This window comes from Falco cherrug, chromosome 1, assembly GCF_023634085.1.
Source record: "Falco cherrug isolate bFalChe1 chromosome 1, bFalChe1.pri, whole genome shotgun sequence".
NCBI lineage: Eukaryota > Metazoa > Chordata > Aves > Falconiformes > Falconidae > Falco > Falco cherrug.
In genome coordinates, this window is record NC_073697.1 from 124328227 (window position 1) to 124346394 (window position 18168).

General features: G+C 40.3%; 1 protein-coding gene across 3 annotated transcripts in view; it reads left to right on the forward strand.

Moving 5' to 3' along the window:
• Positions 1-18168, forward strand: part of CEP112 (centrosomal protein 112) — a 171832-nt gene that overhangs the window by 59992 nt on the left and 93672 nt on the right. For all 3 annotated transcript variants that reach the window (XM_055727580.1, XM_027808185.2, XM_027808186.2), the window contains 2 exons: positions 5549-5684; positions 8956-9063. In XM_055727580.1, coding sequence (XP_055583555.1) covers positions 5549-5684; positions 8956-9063 — 244 coding nt within the window. The remainder of the gene's footprint in view (positions 1-5548; positions 5685-8955; positions 9064-18168) is intronic.

An 18168-nucleotide genomic window follows, 5' to 3' on the forward strand; every position in this document is an offset into this window, starting at 1 on the left:
TCAATGTTATAGCTTACTTGAAGGCATGCAGACCAGCTTTTTGACGTTAACATCTCAAATTATGCAAGCTGTAAACAATTTATAAGTGGATTTGTGCTTTTTCTCATAAAGACGAGTTCATCTTATACTTAAAATCAGGGAATGAAAGATGAAATTGTTCTCTAGTTTATATTTTTGGTGTTATTTCTTTGAAATGATGAAACAAGTTAGAATGCTTTCTAACAACTTCGAAATACTAAAGTGCCCAGGGACAGGATAGGGATGATGTTTTGAAGGCAATAAATATTTCAGCTTCACATTTCAGTCTTTCTTCTTTGTTCCTTTGATCTGCCTTTGGTTTAGTTATCATTCCGCTTGAATGACTTCACACTGTCTTTTTTCCTCTCCACACCAGAGAAGTGTTCCGCACATATTCCATATGTTTGGGTGCCCGTGTTGTAGGAGCGCCCTCGCTGCTGCTCGTTGTTTGCGGGTGATAACTGTCCCTACAAGCCAGATGCTCTAACCACAGCTGCGATGGGTGCGTTGGGGCCCACTATGGAATGGGTACAAAAAGCCGTTACTTCTCTATCACGGTTGGTTAAAAATAGTAGAGCAGGAAAAGTAACATCGGGGTTTGTGTATTTCAAAGAATCGCTATTACTACTGAAGCATTTTCCTGTAACAATAAACTAAACCAGTAAGCCCATCTTTCTACAAACATGGTACTTCAGGCCTTAATACATTATTTGTGTAGTTGAAATAGTCTGCATTCTGGAAATTAAATTAAAGGAGCTGCTGCGTGGAGTGTTTTTTAGTGGTTGTCGCACTCAGCTAACACGTGGTGTCGTGGATCTTGCATTTGGCTGAAAACTGATGAACTGCTGCGTTCGCGTGGAGTCCTGCCAGCATCGGGGCACCTCCGTGTGAGAGCCTCTGAGATCGGGGCAGGATCATGGCTTCACATATTTCTGTACACAAAATCTTACATATGCGTCCGCATACTGGATGGATACTCGTGTTTTCTGTAGCTTTTAGACAAGAGATGCTAAAGTAAATTTTCTGAATTTTGCTTTTGCAGGGGAAGATTGTGTATGTTTTGATGGAGGTTATGTTTTTAGCTACTTGATAATCTGTGCATTATGTTGTCTAGCAAGTTGTGTTCTCCTTTGGGAACATGTGCTTATATAGTTTTTGTTAAAATCTAAATGGACTATACAAATCGCGATAACTGATTTTGTTTCAACACAGCTTAGTAAAAGAGTCACATTTCTTATGTCAAGAAATAAAAAGGAAAGCTGTTTGGAAACAAACCCAGCAATATTCTTCCTCAGCTGCCTTCCAGTGCGTGAGTAGTTTGCAGTTTGGGTGGCGAAACTGGTTTCCCTCAGAGGTGTTAGTATTTGGGGAGGAGAGGAAGGAGTGGGCAAAGACTTGTGTAAGTGCAGCAAATCCAAATAGGTAGGATCAGCGTATATATGTAATGCAGCGTCACTGGGGCAATCCGCAGGAGAACCTGGCCTTTCCGAGCAGGTCACCAATGGAAGATCTCGGCTTCATCACCGGGGCTGAAGGCTCAGCCCTTTCTCTGCTTTTCCTGTAACTCAGCCTCATAGCGCAAGATTTGTTTTGCTCTACAAACATAAACCCAGAGTCGTACTGACCTGTGGTAGACTTAGACAAGAGATAAAGCCTTCCCCTCTTGCGGAATCCATCAGAATCTAAGCTTCAGAAGCTTATTCAGTGGCAAAATGTATCCTTAGCATAGAAATTCCTTGCTCTGCTCCAGCAGTCGGGACACAATGGTGCGTTTGGACACGAGCAGCTTTTTGCTGCTGCCAGCAGTATTTGAAAACCTGGCAAAGAATTTGCATAATCACAAATTAAAGCCTGGTATAATTTTTACAAGAACACATCAGGAGTTTCACCATCTAGTTATTTTTCACGTCACTGACAAGCTGTCTAAACTACACACAGGGAGCTTGTGTGCAGATTTGCTGATGGGATGTGAAACTCGCTGTCCATGAGTTGTCCACAGGTAGCTTGTGGAGGTACTCATTTTGTACGCGTGTGTGCTTACATGCCATCTGAAATGTTTTAATTTGTTGAAGAGGTTGAGACCAAGACAGGTGCACCTCCTGCTGTTGTTTGCTGTTGGTGAGCCCTTGCTTTCCTATGGCGAGAACCCTGTGAGTAACCGTGCCAGTTCGTACTACATTTGCTGGGATGTCTTGAGTTGAACCTCTCCTGTAAGTCAAGGGATTGCCCTGTGTTTCAGGAACTTGACTTGCAATGTTGTGATGCCTTACTGTGTTTCGTTGTTACCTCTTGGAAGACATTTTACGAAGCAAGGAAAATATTGATGATAAAGCATGAAGAGGAAGTGTGTAAGATGTTTGTATTCGCTATTTATCAGTACACTTCAGAGTGCTGCTTTCTGAAATTGCAATTTTGGACTTCACAGTCAACTTTCACTGAGATGTTTGTGCTGTCTAAGATTGCTAATTCTGTTGCCGTATCCTTTATACACTGAAACAAAAGGAATTTGCTGCTTTTTAAATTGGGGCCAAAGAGTAAATTCACCCTATTTTTATATTCAAGCCGGCTCAGCTTTAGGGGATTTAAGTGATGTAATTGTATTGTATTCAGCCCCACAACTAGTCCAACTGAAAAAAATAATCTTCAAAGTGAATATTTTAGTGCTTCATGCAAGGCACATTGCTCAGTGTCTTGGGAAAAAAAAAAAAAAGTAAAGCTTTTCTTATATTTGTGAACTGTGGCCCATTGTTGTACATGTTTTCTAAGCTTCTGTACAAATCTTAACTGCACAAAAAGTAGAGAGAGCTAGCTCACACTTCGTTAAAAATGAAGTTTTATTCCTGGTTATAGTGAGACGTTGCGTTTATTCATGGGATTAAGGCCTTAAAAGAAAGGAAGGTACATAAAACTAGATTCCTAAAAGTTTACATCATAATATTTCAAAATAAAAATACATTCCGAAGGAAGAAGATGCATACATTTGGAGGCTTACTATGAGCGCAGGGACCAACATCTTGTCCTTTTATATTTGGATTTGTTGCATTTCCATTTGACTGGACCAGAAATGTTGTTCCAATGTCTCTTGACGTCAGCAGTGTGGATATGCTTGAATACGCTTTGGGTTTTGGTTTTGTTTCCAGTGTGGAGTGCAAGTCTTAGATGTATTTTGCAGGGAGGGAGATTTGCTACCCAGTGCCTATAACTGGATGAAGGTTCTTTGGGAGGAGTAGTTGAGGTTTTCCCCTCTCGGTGTTTCCTCCGAGGTGGAGCAGGTGGGTAGTGCTCTGCTGTGAACTGTGCTGCTGCCCGTCCCATCTTCCCTTCCAGGATGCTGAGCCCTACGTCGGTCTCGGAAGATAGCTCAGCCTCTTATGTATTCTTTACTGTGAACTGCTGGTAGACTTTGTTCTGGGAGACAGGAGCGACGTGCTCACCATCATTCAGTATCAAAAAGCTATTAACACAAAAATTTCTATATTTATCAGCTCTGCAGTAGGTGGGTTTTGGGGGGATAACTGAGCCAAATGCCTTTTGCAGTAGCATTGATGCAGAACGAGCTCGCTAGACAGTTCAGATCATTTTTAGCTCTGGAAGCATCGTTGGTGTGCCCATTCTGAGAAATGTCTGAGGGGTTTTGTGCTTTCAATTTTGATCTTTTGGATCCTTGGTAGTAGAAATTTAAATCCCACACATGCTTTTTACCAGTTGAATTTAGATGGCGGGAGGGGGGCGTGTTGCTTTTGGTGGTCTTGGTTTTTTGCTGTGTGATTTTTATTGTCTCGTAAATGAATGGAGAATATAGTAGCTTAGATGAATATGCTCCCTCATCAAAGGAGTTTAGAAAATGGAATTGCTGAGGCAGTAGAAATAAAGCATATCTGTGTAGGGGTGATGGATGCTCTTTGGCAAATATGAATAAATAAATTTGCACAGTTTTCTATGAACACAAAACCAACCCCCCTAAAGAATTATCACCAAAAATGTGACACAGGATTTTGTTCTGGTTTGCTCCAGTTTCTGCTAGGTAAGGGAAGGTATTTTCCTTTTTCTGTCTCCTTAGGTCTCAATTATTTTGTCAGCTGTGAGTAAGGTACCAAAATCAAATTTAAAAAAAAAAAATATGCATAATGAAAAAACTAGGAAAGTAGACAGTAATACACTTAGGGCTTGTGGCATTTCTTTGATCTCTTTGCTAATAGAATTACCCTGCCCTCCTACACTGCAAACAGATGCTTTGTGAAGATGCAGGATTATGTTCTTTGTCCCATTGTCAGTCTGGTATGGAAACCACAGAAGAGGATGTGAATACTGTAACTTTGGGCCTGGCAGCTTCCTGACCTTTATAAAAGGCTTGCTCAGGGCTGTAATAGCTAGTTAAGTGCTGGCAAGGTGACAGACTAGATGCATTAGCTGGTCTTTTCCGTCTCTTATGTGTCAGGTTCTTTGTTTTATATGGAAATAATTTCTGTCAAAATGGGAAATTTGTCATGAGGTACTTCCTCTGCCTGTAAAATGAAAATGTCAACCACAGGTCTGTCTGAATGTGTCTTCTGTTACAAACCACTGGTGGAGCCAGCTTTGTCCATTGATACCACTGTCACGTTCCCCGGTGTTTTAACGCAAAGTCAGGCTTCTCCACTGACCTGCAGTAATAGAAACATGTAACAGAGAGTTAATAACGCTGCCTGATTGTTTCCTATGGGAGGAATCACATCAAATTTTCCTAAATGTTTACAATTTATCAGAATTCTGGTTTGCGATGTGTCAATATGGTGGATGTCTATTTATTAGGTATGTGTATATATATGTGCATGTACATAAAATGTTATACACGCATTCCTATTGTTATGCTATGATGTCTGGAGAAACCCAACCTGATTTCTATATATGTATTGACTTTAATATGTCAGATAGTATAGGCTGTTAATATGAAATATCTTTGCATAACGATTTCACATCTGTCATTACTTTAAAGGCTGAAGAGATATTACAGCATTACGGGTTTCTAATAGATTAAGAAGGCACCATATGTCACACGTTGCCCTGCTTTGCATTTTGATGTGTGTCAAGCAGTGAATAATCCTGCATCTTGTCTGAAGAAAGATGGCACTGGGATAATCTTTTTGTTTGTTTCTTCTAATGGGAGAAGATGATGCTACTAAAAGGAATTCATTGCAATATGGGGGGGCGGGGGGCCGATATACTTTTAAAGGTGAGATTAAAGACAGGGGCTGATGCAGCGGGTAGTAAACCATTCGAGTCGGCGCAGACTTTGAAGATGGAGGTGTTCTTGTCAGCTGTGAACGCCGTGTTTAGGCGTGCAAAATTCAGTAAGAGAAAGCGAAAATAACTCCAGCCTTCTAGTCCTTTCTTCAAAGTATTGCGAAGGGAAGTTTGGCAGGAGCTGGGACAGGAAATTGAAATCTGAATACTATTTTATACTGATAGGGTTAAAGGCCTCTCTTTTACACTGGCACACTTGTTCTTTTATTTGATACTTGAACTCTGAAAATTTTCTGTGACTTTCTAGGGAGAAGGAGGAGCAGCTGACTCGGGTGACAGAGGTACAGAGGCTGCAGGCCCAGCAGGCAGATGCTGCCCTGGAGGAGTTTAAGCGGCAGGTGGAGCTGAACTCAGAAAAAGTCTATGCTGAAATGAAACAGCAGGTGAGAAGGTCACAATGCCAGCCTTTCTGAAACTCTGTCTCAGTAGGATAGCATATTCTGATCTTATAATGCCAGAAACATGCTTCACTTGAGAGTGCTACATCAAAATCTTTCACAATGTAGTGTCTTTGCTAGCAAGTCAAAAAGGGATGTTAGCAGTTGTTTCATCTGTTTAACAAAGGCAGAATTGTCATTGTTATAAAGGTATCTGCGGTTATGATACTGATTAGGGATTTTTCAGGAGTGAGAGTATAAAGTGTTAGTTTATACACCCCCATGGAGCAACGTTTGTAATTTTCCACTTAAATGTCTGTCTCTTCCTACTCTTTTTGGAACGACTCTGTCTTCCCTTAATGAGGTCTTGTAATCAGTTTGAGCCTAAACAGGGGCAGAGCTGTTTTGGCTGCTGGCAGGCCTGTGCGGAGGACAGAAAAATCCCTTTTTCTGTCCCTGAAAACTAGTAGCAGGCCCTTATGTAAAGAGATTTTAGCGTCTTAAATTCCTTATGGAGCAGACAATAGTTAAACCATTGTCCTGGGGGTTTTACAAATGCAGCACAGTAAAGGAAATAAAGAACAAGCGACAGGTGATGAAAAAGAAGGAGAGCGGGGGGAGTTTTTCCTTTGCTTGCTCATGCGGTCAAAATCGCAATACGTGACTCAGGTTCTAGTTCTACCTGACCATATACTCAGTTTGCCAACCTCACCCATCATAACCAAACTCGCTGCTGACAGTAGGATGCTGCAATCAGACTCTAATGGATTTCTAAAGATGCTGCCTTATAACTAAACAAATTCTCTTTTTGTTGTTCTTGTGAAGTTTTCCTTCTGAAAATCTTAAACAAAAGCGAGAAATTAACTAAGGCATTACTGATAGTTTTAAGACCTACGCAAACAGCAAATAATGTAATTTGAAAATTAAAAAAAGCAAGAACAAACATAAAGGCAAGATTTGTTCTGCAAACTAGACCCATAAGGGCAATACAACAAATCCTACAAATTTTAATCACATTTTCTGTGCTGCGAGACTCTCCTCCAACTTCTTCACGATGACTTAAAGTAATGTCTTATTTCTGCTCCAAAAAGGATATGGTCTAATTCTATAAAGACTAATAATAGTTTCATTCACTTAAAAAAGAAAAAATCCAAACTAAAAGAAATATGCAAAATTATTTGGAAAACTTAAAGTAACTTGTCATTTTAAAAAAGACTGCAGGTTTCATTTAGAATATTGCTGTGTTTTGAAAAAATTTGAAAACACATTTTGCTGGACTCCCAAGAATCAGCCACGGGCTTATTTTTTCCCTACTTGCATGCTAAAATATAGAAATAGTAAATTGTATTGTACGATTGAGCAGTACTGTTCTACAGGAACCGAGGTTCAAGGAAATACATCAAAGAAACACTACTGAGGCTGTCTTCATAGCTTTGTCCTTTCTCATTCTTCTGCATGCACATACTCTTTAGATAAATCACCTGTTAGACTGTAACATATTGGAAAATTCTGGTTTTTGTGGTTAGGTGGAATGTATTACAAAACCTGTAGTAGCTATAGCAACACTGGACTTTTAACTACGCTAGAAATACTGGGCTTCTAAAACCGTGTTTTGGTGTGTGGTAAAGTTAATTATGAAAATAAGCAGGATGGGGTCCGGCATTTTCAGTTCTTGTAATCAATATTTGATTCGTTAGTTTGGCTCTGTCGGTTTTTTGCCATCTGCTTCCTATTTTGTCAAGCTTGTGATTATTCAGAGTCACCTGATGCCTGTGATGGGCAAGTGGTACATTTTAAACTGTAAGATCTGCATTTTTTTCCTAATAGAAACTAGCAAAAGGACAAACAATGCATAGGTTATGTCACGGTACTTTAGATTTAGTGTTTCCTGGGTTTGGCAAATAATGATCAAGAGACCTCGCTGTGCTTGTAGGAAATATATGAATGTGACCTAATGAATAAAGCACAAAAGCCCATAGATTTAAAGCATCTTTGCACATGTTTTGACTATTTCGCTTTTTAGAATATTTTCATTCTCTTAAAAAAAAAAAAAACCAACCCAACCAAAACCCAAAATAAAAATGCTTAAATAAAGTAACAAGATCTTTTATTTTTCTGGGTTTTGAGCTGAATAAAATGTGGCTATGGACATGTAATTTGACTAAGTTTGGAGGTGGAAGAAATTATCTGTAAAAATATTCATTGAAGTCCCATTTTCTTAAGTAGCAGATAGTAGCGGTGAGGTTCAGAAGCTACTGCAAGGATAACCTGTTCCTTTCTATTCTGTTTTTCCACTTTTGCTCTGGCCAACTATTCCTAGTCCCGTATCTTCCTTTCTTGCTGCAGTATTTTCCAATGAAATGCTCTTCCCACTCCGAGTAATGACTTTTCTCCTCTTTCCCTGGCTTAGAAGTGATGTCCAGGCCGACTGGCAAAGACATCTGTTGAAGACAGAACATTCCCTCAGGCCAAACAGGATTTTGGCTTGTGGTTCAGGAATTCATGCGTTTCTTCTTTTGGTGCAGCAGATGGACTTGCAGCGGCGCTGGTCCTCCTGACAGCTACACCCTTTCCCTCTCTGCTTTAGGGAGACGCTTTATTTGCTGCTCGTGCTGGGACCCAGATCTAAAAGTAATTGATGAGTATGCACCACAGCATAGTACTATATATATGTTCCCCTGGAAACACGCCTGATGCACAGCTAACAGTTGTGCTTTTGATACAAAAGCCTTTGTTAATTGAGTTATGAAACCGCTTCCTTGATGCTGGGTGCTGGAATCTGTGGGACTCATTATTCACAGGCGATGACTATCTTCAGAGAGCTTCACTTGCAGCCAAATAATTCTCTTTTAAGTTATTTTACTGATTTAATGTAAACTTACTTTATATGTGTAGTTTGTGCACTGACTCACACATGATTTCCCTTGAATTTCCACCGGCAATATATTTTTGAGTGAATATATTTGAGTCTTAAATAGATCTAGAAAAAAGTATTCACTTAATTTTGATGGGGTGTTCGCTACTGTTAAGTGAAAAACTGAGCCAATATTTTGTCGTCAGGGAGTGACATGGTATAGGTGATCACTATATCCTGAAGTAACTAATAATCCCGTAGCGATTGAATATTCATTTTCACTGCATACAAATAGTGTTGTTATCATTCTCAGCAAGTTATGCTCACCTCTCTGATGGTTTGCAAACAACTGCAGAAACATCAAAACGTTTCAAGCTATGCCTTTAAAAAAAAATTAAATATTCCCTTTCTTTTACCATGTAGATGGAAAAGGTTGAAGCAGATCTAAGCAGATCAAAATCTCTCCGTGAAAAGCAATCCAAAGAATTCTCCTGGCAATTGGAAGAGCTCAAGCAAAGATACGAGCAACAGGTTGGTCAGTTTGCTCCTTCAGGTGGAGGGGAGGAGGGACGTCTTTCCATGCAGCTGTAGGTTGGTTCCTGTGGCAGGCTTAATCCTGTCCTCGTTGAGCCCTGCTATTCTTTGTATAAAGGCAAAATTTATAGGTGTGCAGAACTTATGTACTGGGGGATGGAGGGGGAAGAGTCTACACACAAAATATTTTTGTTTCCTCATTGCAATCCTGTGTACCTCCGACTCTTTCAGATTGTTTCCCAGGCTTACAGGTGGCAACACCTATTTTCATAATGGCCAGATGAAATTTTTTTAATGCGTTATCTGTTTTTCTTCTTGTCAAGAAACAGCGTTTTATTCTTTTTATCATTTTTAACATGGGGAGTGTTCATATGAATGCTTGTTTTGGCCGGCTGATAACGTTTTTCTTTATTGTAATATAATTTTAGGGTTGGGAAATATTCAGGAAACGTTTGGGTGGAGACAAGAGAGTTGACTTCAGTAATGCTATGCCAGTGTAAAGGGGAAAAAACAGAAATAGAAGTGGACAATTTATTGCATGAAATAGGCTTGAGAGCTACACCACTGAAACAGCCCATCTAACGCTTGGGTAAGGTGGTACTTGGAAACTAAAGTGGTGTCAGTTTGGTAGCACCTGTTAAAGGAGGGAAATATTATTTTTTTTTTTTTACTTTATAGCAATGATATGGTTAGTCCGTAAGTTTAAAGGTCTCTCTTATCAATGTTTTTGCGTGGGTATGACTTTACGTTTCCACCAGGGAAATGTAGTTTCATTTCTGTTTTATCTTCTGTGCTGGTCAGAGGATGAAATACTGCAGTTGGCTTGTGGTGTGAGACCTGCTCTGGTCTGGAAGAGGCTTTTTCAAGTGACTAAGGGACAGGATCCCTTGGGCAGGTGTTGAGAGAGACCTTCGCCTGTGCGTGGGAGAAACCACGGTGTGCTTTGTGCCTGGCTGTCTGAATAGAAGAGAGTCTGTTGGTTCAGATCAAAGTATTTTCCTTATCCCCACTCAGAATTCTCAACGTTACTAATTGGGTTCCCACCTGACAAAGGGTGAGAAGCTGTCCTGTGTAATAGTGAGGTATGTCGATGCGGGTGTTGTGTTTAGCTGGGAGATGCTATTTCTGATTCTTGCATTTAATGAGTCGGGAGCAGTCTGGGTCACGGAGGTATTGGGGTTTTGTTCCGTGCTCACATCAAAGGTGAGGAAGTTTGTTGTGTCAGTTAGAGGACGTACTGAAGGGAGGACAATGGGAAGTGTTGGGGTTAGTTGGGCGTCCGCCTCGAGGTGGAATTTTTTTATGGAATCTTTATGTTCACATCATTTTAGTGGGACAGTTGGTTCACTTTCTTTTTTTACAGTCCTCATAATTTGTGGTGCGTCCTTAAAGTCCAAAGTAAGCATTTATTTGAAGATTTTGTTCCCAGGTATAGGAACATGATCTATAGAGATAAATACTAATCTACAGTTTCTCAGATGTCATGACGTTCCTGTTCCTACCTGCAAAGGGTTGTTTATTCTTTCAGTATACATGGTAAGAGCTACCAAGCCACAGAAGCAACCTTCTTCTGCCAAATGCTCAGCTGGTTTTGCACACTAAAGGCAAACGACAGTGCCTGGTAGTGTAACAGTTTGGGGTTTATTCGTTTTCTTGTATCGTCATGCCTATTATATTCAGACCTTCTGGAGAATGGATCAAAAAAAACCCAAACCAAGAAATGAATGTGATAGTTACAACTTTTTTGGTGAATCTTTTTACATTGGTATTCTGTAACAATGTTGATATTGTGGGAACCATTAGTGAAAGTGTTTGCCACTAAGAGGTGGTGTTTACTGTTTCACTTTTATTTCATTTAGGGTAGCTACTTTTTACTGTAAGAAAGAACAGCTACACTTGATGAAACATCACTGAAACCCAAGGAAAGGGTTTCAGCACTAAACAACTAAACAATGAGAGCCTCAGAAGAATGTTCAGAGGAATCCTGTTTATGCCCTCTCTTAAAATTTATTTCTTTTCGTACTTCATTTGGAATGTTCTTTGAAAGCTTGTAAACATGAAAACTATGTGACCCTTCCTGTGGATAGCAGTGGGTTATCGTTGGAAGCGGCGTTCTTTTTGTATTGTCATTTCTGCAGCACAAAGCTCCTCCAGCCACAGAGCAGTATGAGCTCAGTTCTTCCACTCTTAACATTTCCTTTCAGAAGTTCCAGCTTGTGTTTCTCTGTATCACACTCTATTTACGCTTCAGAACTTCTAAACCATTTTTGAAGGAGATTTTTCCTTGCCTTGTTTTACTCCATATTTCTTTGGTTCCCCCTTGGGGAGGAATAGACTGATTGAAAGTGTTTAAATCGAGCAGGGAATTGGAATTGGTGCTGCGTTTCAGCAGCGCTCTTGGAGACTTTCAGGCAAGAAACAGACACCCAGCCCCAAACCCGAATACCTTGGCTACCTGAGAGAAGCAGTAATTGCTTTGAGATGTTCTGCTGCAAGTGTCAGAATCTGTCAAATGGAATTTATACACAAAGGGAAAGAAAATTGACCTTCAGATACATTTTGCATAGGTTGGCATGACGAGTAGCAGAGGTAGCTCTGACAGCATACTGGGCAATTCGGTTGCCCGTAAATTTAATCGAGTTGGTAATGAAGAATCAAATTAACTGATGTGTTATCCAGTTCTCCAATCTGAGAAACAGTTTGGAAGGATAGGAACTTCAGTGCTGTGGTTTTCCCTCTCCACATCATATGAACGGTTGCCTGTGCTTCACGGGGCTCTCCTTGAATATTGATCTCGGATTACTGGGGTGAACGTGGACTGTTGGTTGTGGGGCTGAAAGGTTGCTCTGCCTGTAGATCAGACATGCTGATGTATTGTCTATTGATATTTATCTGATATTTATGTTAATAAATAACCTGATACATATTGAGATATATTTTTTTTATTTTCCTTGAAAAAGAATTAGGAAAAAAACATACAAAACCATGGCAGTTACTATTTTGTTAACTTTTTGAATGCTTTGGAATCCATTAGTAAAGTGAAGAAGAAGTTTGGGATCTTGCAGTATTTGGTTTCAGCTGTCACGTGTCGCTCCTGGTTCCAGCTTCATCTGATTCAGTGCCACGTTCTTTTGAAGTATCCACTGAGAACACTCTTGGAGAGAAACTGGTGGCTTTTTTTTTTTTTTCTTTAAATATACTTTAGCTCAACTTTGTTCTACTTGCAGCTGTTAGATTTGAAAGTATATTTTGAAGAAAAAAAATAACTCCAGCAGCACCACAGTTCCTATCTGCTGGGAGCAGCTGCTTTCGGCACTTCAAAGCCAGTGGACACCACAGCGAAGGCCTCAGCCTTTCCTGCCTTTGAAATGGTTGCAGTATCTATAGTCGGGCTTTATGGCACCGTCAGCACAGGAAAAAAGGTTGTTTGGTTTTTTGCATCCCCTCCCTTTTTTTCCTTTTTTTTTTTTCCTACTTTCTAATTACATCCTCAGTTTAGCTCAAAATATCTGGGAAGTGTTTCTGCTGAAATCGTTTTCCACAAGCCCAAATGTTTGAGAGAGCGTGTGCCCAAACTTACCACTAGTGGGGTTTAGGCAGGAAAATTTGACAAACAAGCTAATGAGTTTGCTTTTTTTCCCCCCTCCACATCATGTCACTGGGCACTTTCGGAGGGCACGTCTCTCGGGGCAAGCTGCGGTGCCACGGCAGGGTGCTCGTGGCGGAACAGGGCTTCACCCAGGGGCGTTTTGCAGCAGTCAAGTACGTACTCACCTTCATTTCAAGCAGATTTTCATAAATTGCCACAAATGGCATGCTTTCAGTGAACTTCTGGAGGTTGTACTATGTAAATGTCATTAGCTCATCCTTCTTTTTTGAAAGAAATACAGTAATAGATCACTATGAACACTGTTACACCCATTTTTTTTTTGCTATAAATAGTTGCTGAAGTGCTGTGACTGCCTAAGTGTGGAAAAAATGGAGATGAAAGATAAGCAAGAGAGCCCAAGTCTATGAAATTTCATTCTCCTAGCAGGTAGAACGCACCATGAAACAGCTGATGGATGACTGGTCGCAGGAGGGTGTTCCTTGCTAGGTTACGGACATACTTCGTGAGATTAGATGCCAACCTGAATGTATAAATAAGCCTTTTGTTTTGGTTCATCTTTTTTTTAACTTGTTTATTCCATTTAAACATAATAATTATTCATGCTTCCATAGCAAAGTGGAAGGCTGTGATGCGATAGCTGAAGAATCTCTCCATATCTCAGGAAATCCTTTCTTGTGACATGTATTGTTGAGTTCTGACTTCTGTAAAACTTGTGAGGGAATAATTAGAGTTTCCGTCTTGTCCTATTTAGGCAAATAGGAAAGAAACAGGACACCTTCAGAAACGTTTTACTGGGTATTTAACAAAATCACTTTGAAATCATGTTAAAGATGAGAAAATAGCCTACCCTTTTAAGTTGGGAGCAAGACGAAGGTGTGGTTGAACTTAAATATGCCTTTTATATGAAAGAAAGAGAGTTAAAAAGTGCAGAATCAGCTGGTTAAAAATGAAAAAAGCATGTCTGTAATCTTACCTGCCAGCAGCAAGGACGAGTATTTGAGGTAGAGTTGGGAAATAGTTCTCCTTTGAGCAGAGGAACGTACTATTAAGAGGAGAGGAAGAATATTCTTTAGATCTTTCTGTATGTTTTCTTTTATAACTTTCTAGTGAGGTTAATTTAAAGAAAAGAATGAAGTTCTCTCAGGTAAAATACGGATTTTGTAATCACAACCATTGCTTTTATACATAAGTGTATATATTTAAAAACAAATACCTTATTCAGTGCTAGCAGCACCATTTAATATTAAGGTTCCAAGCACAATCTCATGCTCGGTTGCTTAAAAATATTCTGAAATGTTGTTTAGATTAACATTTAATGGTTGGGCATCCCCCTTGCCAACTTTTAGCTGTTTAACTTTGTGCCAAGAGATTTCACCGATGTTCGGATGATCAAGGCTGTGATGACACAGTTTTGCTTTTGCTTAGAACTGTAGCCATAGTTCCTTGAAACGCAGGAGATAGGGTGGGTTTGACCTGGGTGTGGTTTTATATTTTTCTCTTAAAGATCTACTCAAGCGTATTTAGGTAATAAACATAGTTTAATTCAGATGTTCAAGGGTTCAGCAGCTAAATGTTCTGAAGAGTCTCGCTGAGAATTTCCAGGTGCTCTCTGGGAAATGGAGCCAGAACAGTCTGTGTGTGAGAGAGTGGTGAAGGGCTGTGACCTTGGGAGAGGCGAAAACACAGCATAGGTGAGGAACAGAGTAAAAGGTGGGGATTAAACATTAAACCACAAAACTGCTGTGACTTAGGGATGGGGCTTGGAGAGGAAGCCCCTCAAGGACAGTAAGTTCTGTCTGTGGAAAGATTTTGTGAGTGGCTCTGAAAGGCAGTGCAGCAGAGTCTAGAGCTGTATTAGTGTCATTTAGTCCCGTGGATCAGGAGCACTGGAGAGGCAGGTCCTGCAGATGGGGTCAGTCGGAGGGCTGGTGTGGACCGAGGGGTGCGTTGAGCATCAGCTGGCTCTTCGAGAGGCACCGTTCCTTATTATCTCCTGCTTTAACTCTGGCCGCTCTGCCTTTCTGCGGTAGGCAGTGGGGAGGATGACTTCTGCATTGCATCAACTGCTTCTGCATTGGATGTGTTGAGTTTACAGTCCTATTGCGTTTATTTGGCATATCGCTTTTAGTTCAATTCATACTCCAGCTGCTGGTCTTCAGAACTGCTACAGACATCATCAGTCTTATCAGAAGAGACAGTCACCAGAGGTGCACCTTAAACTCTGACTCCAGTGCCATGCTCAAGCCTTCAGAGATATTTAGCTGGACACACCAACAGAGATAACAAGCTTAACATTGAGCTCACTCTGTCCCCTTACTTTTTCCCAGTTAAGAGTTCCTGCCACTCCACTTCCATCCTAGCTTTTCTTCTGGCCTTATTCTTCCTTTTCTGTTTCTTCTAACTTCTTTTTGACCAATCCATTACGCACTCGAGTGAAGAAAATGTTTGCAAAGATCTGCTTGAAATACGGTATTCCTCCGACAGACTGATGTTCCTGGCATTTCCTAGCTGTACTTTAAACAGTCCAGTTTTAATCAGAGATTCACGATCCATTTTTAGTGTGCTGGTTTAGGTACAAGGAGAGTCTTTGTAAAAAGCTTTGTTCCTCTCCTCTTTGTCTATAGTCTAAGATAATTGAATTACAGTCCGTTCTTGCGTGGAGGCCAAATGAGCACATTAGCAGAGGCTCTAAATTTTTCATGTCATCAGCAACAAGCTGCATAAATTTCATTTAATAAATTAATCAATCTAGGATGCATAAATGTTTCCTTTGAACCATCCCAATGCGCAGATGAATGCCATTTGCGCAGAGTATCTGAGGAATAGTTTCTTCAATCATCAGCATCAACTTTTCACTTTATGGTATAGCTAAAACTCACAGAAGGGAAAACAATATGAGTTTAACCTCCAAGCAAAGAGCGGCTGGAAATCTTCTCACTGTACCATTGCTGTTTGCAGAATTGTTAAGCAGGCAGATGGGTATTTACACTGTCTCCTTCAGGCATCTAACTTGTGTGTGATTCAGAGTCAAAAGCCTGAGCTCCCTGTATAGTCAATAGAATCAGCTTTGTGGGGAGGAGGGAGAGGGGAGGCGATCGCAGGAACATAAATTGGTGCCTGCAGTAAATAGCAAGTCAGGCTGCCAATGCCTGTGAAGTCAGTTCTGTGTTCAAAGAAGGTCCTTGGATAAACTCTGAATCCCTAAACAAAGGCTATGTACAGTAAATTCTGTACCAGAGCCTGCTACAAACGGGCGTTTGCAGTGACTCGAGGTATATCGGTTTTGAAAGAAGTATTTCTGTTTGCAAACCGCGTTGGCTTTGCCGGAGCAGGTGGGCTGGGGAGTGGGACCTCCTGGCATTTGTCGTGGGCTGAGTGTGATTTAATCATAGGGATGCAACTTCATTTCTAATATGTTGATGCTTTAAAAACAAATTTACTCATGGCAGGAAGACTGGAAAGATTGAGGTGAGGTTTGTGCTGCCCATACTTTAAAAACATTAACGTTCTGAAGGGCCTTTGTAAGTAAAAATGTACAGGTCGGGTATATCATTTTCTATACATGGTGAGACCACTTGGGTATATGGTTGCAGCAGGGAGGATAAATCAATCTGCAGTTTGGCTAAAGGCCAGCTTGTCTCCTTTAGAGAATTTCTTGCAGTTCTTAGTTTGCAATTGAAATAGAGTTATTAGTGGTTGATTATAAGGTGAAGTATAACAGGAAACACAGTCATGCCAATTAAATTATTGCAGTCTGCAATGAAATAGAAAAGAAAATGCATTCGCTGTGCATGTATATTACCCTATATGTATTTGCTGCTTCAGTGGTAATATGTGGTTCCGCACTGATATATTTTTTCACTGTCCCGTTTGCCCTTGGCTCATTACAGCCCTTATATCTTGGGAATATTTTGTGTTCCAAATTATAGCAAAATCTTGAAAAAAAAAATGTGTACCTTTTAAAATCCATTTAATTTATCTGCTACAAAGTAGTTCTGGTATGCTCCCTTGCCTTGCAGTGAAGATTCCTCTTTTCTGTCCAAAGTTATTCTAAGCCAAGCCCAGCATAATTAATACTCGATCCTCCAGCCTGTTATATCAGATTACTTTTAGCAGCAGTCTATTTGTGGAGATGGGTAATCCCCATATCCTCGTGAAACACGCACATTTATTTGTAGGCTTAGGAGGCAGAAAACACTAGATTTTACCAGAGTTGTTAGTTGGGGATAGATTGCATGTGGTACGCTGCGCTGGGCAGAGGTTAGGGCTGGTTTTGAGCAGAGCAATGATAATGAAGACACCTGATTTACACTCTTAAATGCTTATAAAATACAATGGCTGAAAAATAGACGTGCTGCATGTATGCTGTACGAGTGAGTTTTGTTCGGTTCTTTGGCATGGCATGTGTAACTTATTGGTGGCTTCTCCAGCCCTCAGAAGTTCAGTCACACCAAAACAGCACTAATAAAATCATCCTGCCATGCAAGACCATGTTCTGTATAGGTGTTACTTACAACATTTCTGGGATTGTGGACATAAATTTACATGAATTTTCATACTCTCGTGTCAAATATTTAATGTAGCAGTTACATTTTTCAAAGAGGTAGTGAGCTAACTGATTTCCTTTCCCTCCTTTGGGGACTATAAAAAGAATTTCAAAGGCATACTTGTTCTTGAGAACAAGCCGAAATTGTTCTAAAATTGAAAAGCCTAAACTTAGTGAGTGATGGAAAAGCAAAAACTGGATAGTAGAAGGTCTCGTCTATATTAGGGACTTTAAAAAGGTATTTGCTGACGTTGATTATGTTACAAGTATTTGGCTTCTGAAAATATCTTCTGCAATCACAGGCTGTTTACTGATCTTTGTTCTTCAGATGTGCAAAGGGAACCAGTGGAGCAGCAGCGTGATTTCGCTGGAGGTCTGTCTTAGCTTGGCTCCCGTTTTAGCAGGTTGCTCTAAAGCACCTCCCCATTCTGGTGCAGTTACATCTGCCTGCATTAAAGGCCATCGTTCCTCATCATTCCCCAGTCCCTGCGTAGGATGGGCACAAACCACACTGCCAGGTTCGTTTGGCAGTTTGTGTGTATTTATGTGGGTGAATACCAAAAAGCAGCCACAGTTCTCAGATTTGTCTTTTTTAGCTCTTTGTGGAGAATTTTTTCATCTTTTAAAAATTGTTTTCTCTGCAAGAGTAAGGAAATGCTGTTAGATTTCAGTTAAAAGCAGAAACTTAAAAATAAATGCTGTCATTTTGGTGATGGCTTAGTAAATCGGCCCTTGGCTGTTGCGTTGAACATGGTTCTATCACACTGGTTTGGAAGCAGGGTTTTAATTAAAAATTTGTGTAAGAGGTGATCATAATTTTAAAAATAGTTGTCTTGGTAATAGCAGTGTTTCACAGTAAGAACAGCTATATGGGTCGGGCTGTCCCGCTTGGCGTAGTGTCCGGGCCACGGCTGGAGATGGGAGCAGATGTGCAGAGAAGAGAATA